The sequence below is a fragment of the Penicillium subrubescens genome, assembly GCF_028828155.1.
Source record: "Penicillium subrubescens strain IBT 31985 chromosome Unknown utg000007l_segment0_segment0, whole genome shotgun sequence".
NCBI classification, from domain to species: Eukaryota; Fungi; Ascomycota; class Eurotiomycetes; order Eurotiales; family Aspergillaceae; genus Penicillium; species Penicillium subrubescens.
The window spans coordinates 905,513-915,240 of record NW_026643157.1 but is presented as its reverse complement, the minus strand read 5'-3'; the positions used below and the strand labels follow the sequence as shown (position 1 = coordinate 915,240).

At 51.2% G+C, this 9,728-nt stretch overlaps 4 protein-coding genes across 4 annotated transcripts; 1 reads left to right on the top strand and 3 right to left on the bottom strand.

Moving 5' to 3' along the window:
- Positions 1 to 488: 488 nt before the first annotated feature.
- On the bottom strand, positions 489 to 2,172 carry N7473_010095 (clathrin-mediated endocytosis regulator UBX3). The gene is made up of 2 exons (XM_057156034.1): positions 2,019 to 2,172; positions 489 to 1,955 (listed from the first exon to the last, which is right to left on the bottom strand). The coding sequence occupies exons 1-2, from the start codon at positions 2,151 to 2,153 to the stop codon at positions 513 to 515; spliced, it is 1,578 nt and encodes a 525-aa protein (XP_057004689.1). The 5' UTR covers positions 2,154 to 2,172; the 3' UTR covers positions 489 to 512.
- A 1,121-nt stretch (positions 2,173 to 3,293) lies between these two features.
- N7473_010094 (PAN-complex poly(A)-binding subunit PAN3) lies at positions 3,294 to 6,049 on the top strand (the record flags this gene model as incomplete). Its single annotated transcript, XM_057156033.1, has 9 exons — positions 3,294 to 3,366; positions 3,493 to 3,558; positions 3,636 to 3,690; positions 3,768 to 3,913; positions 3,971 to 4,077; positions 4,341 to 4,526; positions 4,590 to 4,734; positions 4,797 to 4,952; positions 5,019 to 6,049. The coding sequence occupies 9 exons, from the start codon at positions 3,294 to 3,296 to the stop codon at positions 6,047 to 6,049; spliced, it is 1,965 nt and encodes a 654-aa protein (XP_057004688.1).
- Positions 6,050 to 6,645: 596 nt separating this feature from the next.
- Positions 6,646 to 7,459, bottom strand: N7473_010093 (uncharacterized protein; the record flags this gene model as incomplete). The annotated part of the gene is made up of 2 exons (XM_057156032.1): positions 6,646 to 7,162; positions 7,200 to 7,459. 2 exons carry the CDS (start codon positions 7,457 to 7,459, stop codon positions 6,646 to 6,648), a joined length of 777 nt encoding a protein of 258 aa, XP_057004687.1.
- A 490-nt stretch (positions 7,460 to 7,949) lies between these two features.
- Positions 7,950 to 9,168, bottom strand: N7473_010092 (intradiol ring-cleavage dioxygenase). The gene is made up of 2 exons (XM_057156031.1): positions 8,339 to 9,168; positions 7,950 to 8,273 (listed from the first exon to the last, which is right to left on the bottom strand). The coding sequence occupies exons 1-2, from the start codon at positions 9,055 to 9,057 to the stop codon at positions 8,003 to 8,005; spliced, it is 990 nt and encodes a 329-aa protein (XP_057004686.1). The 5' UTR covers positions 9,058 to 9,168; the 3' UTR covers positions 7,950 to 8,002.
- Positions 9,169 to 9,728: the final 560 nt, after the last annotated feature.

Genomic DNA, 9,728 nt, shown 5'->3' with positions numbered 1-9,728 from the left:
GACTCAGCCTAATCTCAGCCAATCGTGCTAACTACGGCTAAACTTCGCTGTTTCTGCCCCCAAAGATGGTTGTTAATTGACCATTTCATTCGTCCGTTCATACTCTACTTTCGTCCGTTTCATATCGCGGATGAACCCGGACGATCTCATCGTCCCTGGATCTGATCTATAAACCCTGGTCAATAATGTGGCGCCCACAGCCTCCCTCTCGGCTTGGGGAGGCATCCTTGCCCGGCTTACAGGCCACGTACATGTCGCATGCTCATCTCAATTGCCAAGTGTAGTACTCATCATACATTAATATCCGTTTCAGGCAGGATCATGCAAGGGTTTCATGGATTACGTAGCGTGCGACAGCCTACACCGCTGGCGTCATCACACACAAAAGCTACGGTGAAAGCAACTAAGGCTGCTTCTAGATGCGATTGGTGATCGCGGAATTTCACAAGTAATACTCAGTACATTGTGCTAACCTACATAGCTGAGATCACGATCTCATTCATCATGGCATCTCAGCCCGAATGGTCAGCCGCCTCTGCACTGGCCACCTTCTCTTCATGTTCCTCATCATCCTCTTCGATGGGCTCCACAAGTAGATTGCCACCCCGGCCGATCTTCTCTCGGATCGTCCCGCCATCCTCGACTGCATAGACAGCCCGGGGCATAGGAGACACCAGACGGAATCCGTACTGGTGTTCAAACCCTTCGGGCTTATCCACATCGGTGGGTCGAGACTCATCCTGCAGGGCTTCGTAGCACTCCACCACCGCATAGAGTTCTTCAATGTCGGCGTTGGGCGCAAAGCGGCGCATGATCCGCTCACCAGAAGGCAGTCGTACACTGATGCGCACGGCGTCCTTGACCTCCGTCCCAGGCTCGGCGCCGAGCGACTGTGCCCGCCAAAGCTTCCATTGGGCCAGATCGCGCTGTCTCTTCTCTTCCGCAGCTTGGCGTTCCGCTGCCTCTTGCTCCTCCCGCTGTCGAGCGGCCTCTGCTTCCCGGCGGAGACGGGCGCGTTCACGGTCAATCGCGAGGGACCGCTCATAAGCCGAGTCCTGTTCTTCGCGCAGGCTGCGGGAAGCCTGTTGTTGGCTGCGGTCTTGACGGATCTGCGAGAGGGGACCTTGGTTCGAGGTGACGGCAGTTGTGAGTCGCTGCTTGAATTCAGAGGTTGGAAGAGGTCCAGCAATTCGGGCCACCACTGACATGGCGGTCGAGGACACGTTGGGGGTATGACAGACCACCGCCGCAAAGGGGAACTTGGTGACCTTTAACGAATTGGCGACTTGGTAGGCCTCCGAATCCCGCACGTTGCCACCCCAGACGAGTACGTTTCCATTGCCGCCGGGAGGATTGACAAACTCGACGACGTCCGGTGATAGTAGAGTCTCCTGCACCCAATTATGCGTATCATCGTTCTCGGGCGACAGCAGGACCACCAGTAGGAACTTCAGATCGCGATGCGCCCTCTCCAGGGCCATGTTGTAGCCATTCTCAAGGAATGGAAGCGGATTTGACCCGTACTCCTCCTCAAACTCACGGATGAACCGAGCGGCAGTATCCTTAGGTGCTAGCGGTCGGCGGCCCGTAGTATTTTGACGAGCTCCCTGAAGAGCTGGGCTGGCAGTTGTGCGCAAGAGTCGTGGGAGGAAGGGAAATAGAGTGCCGAAGAGACGGAAAGAGCTGAGAAGAAGTCGGTAGACGAGATTGAAGGGGGTGAAGAGGAGGGCGAGGAGGAAAGGGGGACGGTGTACGGGTTGGTATTCTGGTTGCGTGTCGACTCGTGGGGCGGGCTCCGAGGTACGCTGGGCAGGCCGAACTTGTTGAAGTAGATCCTCGTTCATCAGATTGATACCCGGCCCAGGCTGAAAAGGTTGTTCTGGTTGGGACATGGCTGCTCGAGCCTCTTCCAACGGGTCAGGCCCCTCTCCATCGAAGAACTTGGAAATCGCAATCTAGGTTGTGGGGGTGAGCAGATAGCTACCTCGGCGGGAGCTGGGGTAAGTATGACGACCAACCTGAACATTCCATTGCGAGCGGCGCAGCAAAGGGATCGCCTCTGCTAGCTCTTGCCCTGTCACACTTGTGTACTGCTCCAACGCCAGTCTCTCGCTCTCCGAGAGCTGGTCGAGGTCAACCTCATCCGCAGACATCGTTGCTGATAGGTGGCAGCGTTGAAGTTGAAGCCACCGAAGTGGAGATAGACATGGCTATATGGGCGACTTGGGGTCACCGCCCTATACACCGCCTTCTCTATTGATCCTCAGCTGGAGCTATTCTCCGTCTCCGGCGATGGAGCAAATACGTCGTGGCATCTCCAAAGCTTAAACCCCTCCACCAACCTTCATGTACTTTGTATGCTGCTTGATAGTATCTACCCCCAGATGTAAATGGTTTTAAATGCCACCGAGAATGCATATTCAAATAAATTTTAAAACATGATCCTATTCCCGCCTTGCCCAACTAACCCCTGTGACGAAAACTTATTCATGAAGTTGCCTTCACGTTTTCGACCATCACTGACTTATTATAATTCATTCTTTGATCAGAGGTGAGGACGGATACTCCAAATTTATCTTGCCTTCACATCTAATTTGTATAAATAGCGTGGTGTATACAGTATTGAGTGCGCCTGGCTTGACTACAAGTACGGTGTGAAGGCGGTAAGATCAATGCCGGATATATATCCTACCATCCTGTAGTCTCTGAAGCTAGCAGCTATATCTACTTATGCCCGGGCTGTCAAGCGGGAAAAAAAGGAACTTCAAATAAGCCCAGGCTCTATATGACAGATACTAATAATAAGCTTGAATAGGAACCGCGGTCGCAGATTTTGATATAATGATTACACCGTTGTATACTAGTATACTCGGGACTAGACCTGTCCGGGGATCAGTGATGCGATCGCGGGCTGACCGCCTGGTCCGTGCACGTGTCCCCCTTCACTCGAGTTCGCCTCGCCCCGCGTCCTGGTCTGCTCCATCGGTTCTATCAGTCCCGATCTTCTTCAGGAGGGAGGAGACCCTGAATCAGTGTATTTCTTATTGTGTGGCTTTGAACCCACATATTCATATCTCCTCGGTCGCCCGCCAAATCTCACCCGCAATTGACCCGCCCTCGACGATCGCCTCGCTATACGCGTGGATAACAACCACCGGGAATCAGCTGTCAGATCGTAGGGAATGTGGCTTCCTATCGATCGAATCAATCGTTCCGTTTCAAGTTCCGGTTCAATGGAGATGCCACTGCGCTGATTCCGTTTCGTATCTCTCGTCGATATCAGCCATATCGTCATGGCCTCCTCCGGCAAGCCCCCGCTGGACGATTCCCGTCGCACGACGGGGTCGCCGAAAATGAAGACTCGAGGTGAGTGTTTCGCAAGTGCCCGGTGTTGCTCATAACCCGGGAAGAGACATCTGATCAGTCTGATCGGATCGATGTGTCGAGATCTGCGATAGATTTGCGCGCTGACTGGAGGTGTCTTTGGAACAGAGAATGCGAAAGATACACTCTGCCGTAATGTAACCATTTACGGCCGCTGTCGATATGAAGATAAAGGTATTTGCTAGTGCCGAATGATAGTTGTGGGTATTGTCCACGAATACGGAGACCTGACTGGGGCTCTGTCATAATAGGTTGCGCATTCAACCACGACCCTCTGAAAGTAAACGCGGCAAATCAAGCAGATAAGTAAGCCTGGTGTTCCTCTCTTCTCCTCCGCAAAGCTCTGTATCTGCAACAAAATACTTATCAGCCACCATGTACAGCAAGAAACGGTTTAACGTCGACTCGCCGAGTTTCACACCATCCCTCCTATCCGGTAATGGCACATCCGCTCCGAAGAAATCGACAACTATTTCCCCGAAGGCTGCGAGCGCAGCTCCGTTCCAGCCCCGAGTCTCGGCATCATCTCGTAGGATACTATCGTGACCTGAATTTTAGAGACCTCTCTCACTGACTGATGATTAAGGCTCCAACACGAGTACACCAACGGGGCGACAAGAAGCAGGAACTCCAGACTGGACGGTAGCCGATGTGCAAGAGTTTGTTCCACAGGGTTTTGAAGGCGCTCACGTGGTAAGTCGGTCTCGATCGCACCTTCCTTTTTTGAAGCCTCCGCGATTTCTTCCTTCATAAACATGGTTGGATCATCATGAATCGTCGTGTTGTCCTCTCACGCTTCAGTGAGATCAATAAGAAAGATGATGGGAAATCTCCATAAGCGCTCCACCAGGAGCCTGAGTGCTTTGGCCGATGACTTTGATTCTATCCACAAAGGAAACCAAGAAAAATATCGGAGTTTCAGCCTTGGTCTTCGTCCGACTAACTCGTCTGTCAAGGGACCTCTTCAAGGCAATGGCAACGGACTCGCCAACTCGGGTGCCTTTGATCCGTTCGTTTCGGCCTCGACGCCTCTGTCCGCAGGAGCCGTTGGCCCGGTCTCTGGTAACCCATACTCCCACGATCCAACTGCTGCGCTTGCAGGAGGAGCTTTCTTCGCGAACCAAGGAGGCTTCCAGCAGCCGGTATGTGCAACTGCGCCACTCCCAACGCCCTTCAATCATTCAGCCCACTGACAAGTATTGCAGGTCCAATACCATCTCTATGCCCCCATTGGCCCTCATAACCAGAACACCCTGGGCTATCAACGCAATGTCCACGACCTTTTCCTCCCAAGTGACTTCCGAGAAGAGCTCCAGAAGAAGGCGGCAGCTACCCTTCAGACCCTCCCCAGTACGTGAAGATGCATCCTGCACGAGGCCTGGAATGGCATTGAACTGACACATCCCCTGCAGATACAACACTACCCGCCCAGGTTGATTACTTCCACTCTCTAGTCCCATTGGATCTCAGCCATCAGAAGAATGCCGCAACTTTCGGATACCCAAGCTGGGTTTACAAAGCCCAGTCCAGCAAAGATGGCAATTTCTATGCTCTCCGAAGACTTGAAGGTATGAACACACCAAAAAGCCGGGATTTCCAATCTCTCTTGGAACTCTGACGTTAACCCTGTGTAGGTTTCCGTTTGACCAATGAGAAGGCCATTCGGTCCGTCCAGGCGTGGAAGCGCGTTTGCAATGGGAGCGTGGTAACCGTTCACGATGCGTTTACCAGCCGGAGCTTCCAGGACAGCTCCCTTATCTTTGTCACGGACTACCACCCACTGTCCAAGACCCTTGCCGAACAACATCTGGGCGCTGGAAATCGTTTTCAAACCCGCCAGAACAACACACACATCCCCGAGCAGGTACTCTGGGGCTACATGACGCAGATTGCGAATGCGCTCAAGTCGATCCATACCAATGGCCTTGCTGCTAGAGTGCTGGAGGCCAGCAAGGTTCTATTGACCGGCAAGAATCGCATCCGCCTGAATGCCTGCTCCATTCTCGATGTGGTTCAGTTTGACTCACAGCGGACCCTGGCCGACCTTCAACGACAGGATCTAGTCAATTTCGGGCAAATGATCGTCACTCTGGGCGCCAACTCGCCGAATGTCATGCACAACCCCACCAAGGCGATGGAACATTTCACTCGCGCGTACAGCCCTCAATTGAAGAATTCGGTCTTTTGGCTATTGAACGGGTTGCAGAAAGATCAGGACCGCACTATCGACCTCTTCATCACTGGCATCTCCTCCCAGTTGATGTCGACCTTTGACTCCGCCCTTCATTTGGATGACCAACTCACGTCGGATCTCAGCCGCGAACTCGAGAACGGACGTCTGGTGCGCTTGATGACCAAGTTGAACTTTATCAATGAGCGACCTGAATACGAGCACGACCGACAGTGGTCCGAGACTGGCGAGCGTTATTTCTTGAAGATCTTCCGGGACTATGTCTTCCACCAAGTTGATGCCTCTGGGGATGCCGTGGTCGACCTCGGACATGTCATGACTTGCCTGAACAAGCTCGATGCCGGATCGGATGAGAAGATCACCCTTGTCAGCCGCGACGAACAGAGCTGCTTCATTGTCAGCTACAAGGAGGTCAAGAAGGCACTCGAGTCATCGTTCCAGGCTCTCATGAAGCCAACCAGAAGGATGCATTAAGATCCTCTGGTGGGCGGCAGTTCTCGGCCTACCAATTTCTTTTCTCCACGCGCGGGGCTCACAATAGCTACGATTATGATAGACTGGTTGCTTCTTGTTTCGCCACCCGTTCCTCTCCAGTCACTGTTCATAGAACTGATGAACTCGGAAAGAGGAACAGTCTCACCACCTGTAGGAGCTCTTTGAAAGCCTCTGCATGATCTCGTTACATTTTGCCTTTTTTCTTTTGCCTGGAATGACCTCGCAGTCGAGTACAGCCAGCACTTTCTATGGAAATACAGACAGATAAAGAAATCCAATACCTATTCCTGATTAATTGAGCTATGCTGGTATTCCCTGTTGATAAACATACTTGGAGTATAGATAGACTAACTAGAGTGTTCATTGACCTCCCTTCATCAAAGCTGGACATGATCTCAAATCTTCTCGCACGCATCCAATTTCCCGGTCAACCTTTGTAACCCTTTTCCTCCGCATCACAACTCATCACTTTGATCCTACCTCCACATCTGAGTAGGACATCCCACCTCACACAACATGAGACCGCATCAGTGCACAAAGAAACCCCTCGCCGCATCAGAGATGGCATCCATAAATCATCTACAGAGAGTCATGGTGATGAGATGGTTTGCGTCTTGGATGCCCTTGTTTTTTCGGGCGAGGGAACAGGCGACGATGAGGATGATGATGAGGACATTTATCAGGAGAGTCATTTCCATCATCGTCACCGTGGCGAGGATGGTTAGGTCCAGGGCAGTGTCGAAGATGATGGTGGTGGCAGCCTCTATGTTTATGTCCATCTCTGTCTTCTCCATGATGATGCCCTCCATGCCCTGGACATTCATCTGGAGGGTTATCATCTCCGTCGTCGTCACCATCCTTATCTCCATCTCCGTCGTGACCGCCATCTTCATCATGGCCTCCATGGCCTGGGCAGCCGCAGCGTGGTCTTTTATCTCCATTGTCTTTATGATGATGTCCCGAGCCGTGACCAGGTCGACGGCAATGGGGTGAATGGTGATGCTCGTCGCCTGATCCATCATCATCATCGTCGTCGCCGTCATCATCGTCATCGTCATTATCGTCGCCGTCGTCATCGTCACCATCATCTTCCTGATATAGATCATGATATTCAAAACGCCGATCTAACTCTTCGTCCCGCATAGAATGCTCCAAGTTTTGATCAAGAACTGATTCAAGATCATGTTTGGACAGGGCAGCTAACACTTTCCACCAAGGATTGGCCTCTGTGGCTTCATCCGGGTTCTCTTCCTCACTCAGAACTATCTGGGAGCTTGGCTTATTCTGATGAACATGGTTCCGTGAAAGAGCCTCGATGGCTTCTTGATCTGGAATCACCATGGCAGCGCACAAGGCTGCCGCCAATGGCAGGAGAAGAATAAACTGCATGTCGATGTAGGTTCAATCCCAGAAGGAGGAATGATGGGTAAGTCGGATTGTGGAAATGGCCATGACTATAGGCCATTTCTGTTGCGAGGAGATATGGGTTGTCTAATTGGGAAGAGTCGGATAAGTTGCACCGTCATTCTTGTTCAACGGTTCTAGAGTAACAATGTAGCAAAGAGCCCTAACAATTACCCCACGGAAGCGGTGGATACAATACTTTGTGGAACTGAGTATTCCGTCACACAGAGTACGGGCCAGTGGGAATCGCAATTCTACAGCGTAATCAACCTTGTTACGGAGATCAAGGACACATTCCGATTTTCCGTGGAGAGTACAGAGATTAATAGATCAGGCGAGTGCGTGCTTCCATATTGAGTTCCTTTTATGCTGTGCGAATGACTTTACAGATGCCGTGCGAGGGGCCAAAATAAGATATCAAAACCATCCGATTCAAGGCTAAGATATCCACAAATAATTTCATATCAAGACTTGTACAAGATATAACCCGCATCCATCCCCAAATCATCCCCAGCCAGTCATAGCCAATCAATCCAAATCCGGCACAGGCAACCCATTCACAATCTTCACCTTCCGCCCCAGTTTATCCAGAGCAATCTTGGAGTTCTCCGCGCGCAGTGCATTAGTCTCTTCATCCGAGACCAGAACAAAGTCATAGGTAAGCAGGGCCTGACCCTCGGGCACATTATACTGCTTAGCCAATTCAGGACCGACCTTGCCCAGGTCGACGGTCAGCGAATCCTTGACGCCGAAGACAGCGTCGGAGGTTTCGTAGGGGTCGTTGCGGAGGTATAGAGCGCTGTGTATATAGTTAGTATTTCCATTTCCAAAGAGATCACATCAAACATGGAAGAGGGGACATACGTAATCAAATGATCATACCCCTCCTTCTCAAACATAAAATGCATATGACTAGGTCGATACGGATGCCGATGCAACTTCTTCAACAACTTACCCACCGGCCCATCATGCGGAATCGGATACGGCACAGGCGTAATAGCCTTAAACCAAAACACACCCTCCTTATTGCTCCGCATCACACACCGTCCATCCGGCCCCTCCCTCCCCGCATACTGCACATCATAATGGCCCGTGGAATCGGTCTCCCAAATATCAATCTTGACGCCCTCAATAGGCCGTCCCTCCGTATCCCGCAACGTGCAAATAACAAGCAACGGCTCGCCCTTCGGATCATGCGATATCGACTCTCCATTTGGCATTTCCTCTGCATCGTGCGTGTGGAACGGGCCCAGCACTGTTCCCTCGGTGGAGCCGGGTGGTTTGGGGTGGTCGATTGAGTCGACGAGGAGTGAGAGACCGAGGACGTCGGAGAGGAGGATGAATTCTTGGCGGACGGTTGTGCAGATTTGGCCTACTTCTGTTAGGAAGTGGAGGCCTGTCATCCATTCATCGCTGCTGAGGCGGGTTTCGCGGGCGAAGTCGTGGAGGTGGGTTACTAGGCGTTCGAGGATGTATTTCATGCGTTCGTCTTCGCAGAGAGAGTTGATTGTGATGACGTTTTCGGTTATGTTGTCGACTGTTAGGTCTTTCATTGGGGGGATTTTGACTTTTGAGGGGTCCATGGTGGTGGTGGTGGTGGCACGCGGCAGTTGGATGGGAAGATGAGATGAGATGGTTTTTCTATGGATGGAGGGGTAGAAGAGAGGAGGTGTAGCAATTGACTAATCTTCTTGTCTGTGTAAAAGAAAGAAAAAAAAGAAATCCAGGATCAATCTCTGGCGCGACCAGCTCGTTGGTTTATATCGTTTGGTCCTTACTTCGGCAAATCCGACGGGACTTGGTGGGGTGTGGGAGACGACGTGAACACTTAGTCTACTAGTAGTGCAGTGTACGGAGGTACTCCGTATGCTTTCCAAGAAAGCCAATATTTCATGCAATAGTCCAACACTGATCTATCCAATGAATGAAAAGAATAGGTTCAGTTTCCCCAGTTAAACCCGGCTACCATCCGGAAGGTTGCTCATCTCCTGATCTTCCACCCCGCAGAACAAAAAGAGCAACTCACCCACTTAGAGAAGCGGAATTACGGAGAAGTCGGGAATCCCCCACTCCATCCGATATCCGAGGATTATTACATCAGTACAAGTCTAATAAGTTGGTAGATTGTCTACTATGCGTGCTCTATCAATTTTACAATCTATAACAATACATACTATTTTGTATTTCACTTTTCTCTACAACTATAATACTCAAATGTTCTCCTGGAAGAGACTATATCCGACCTTCCCTCTCC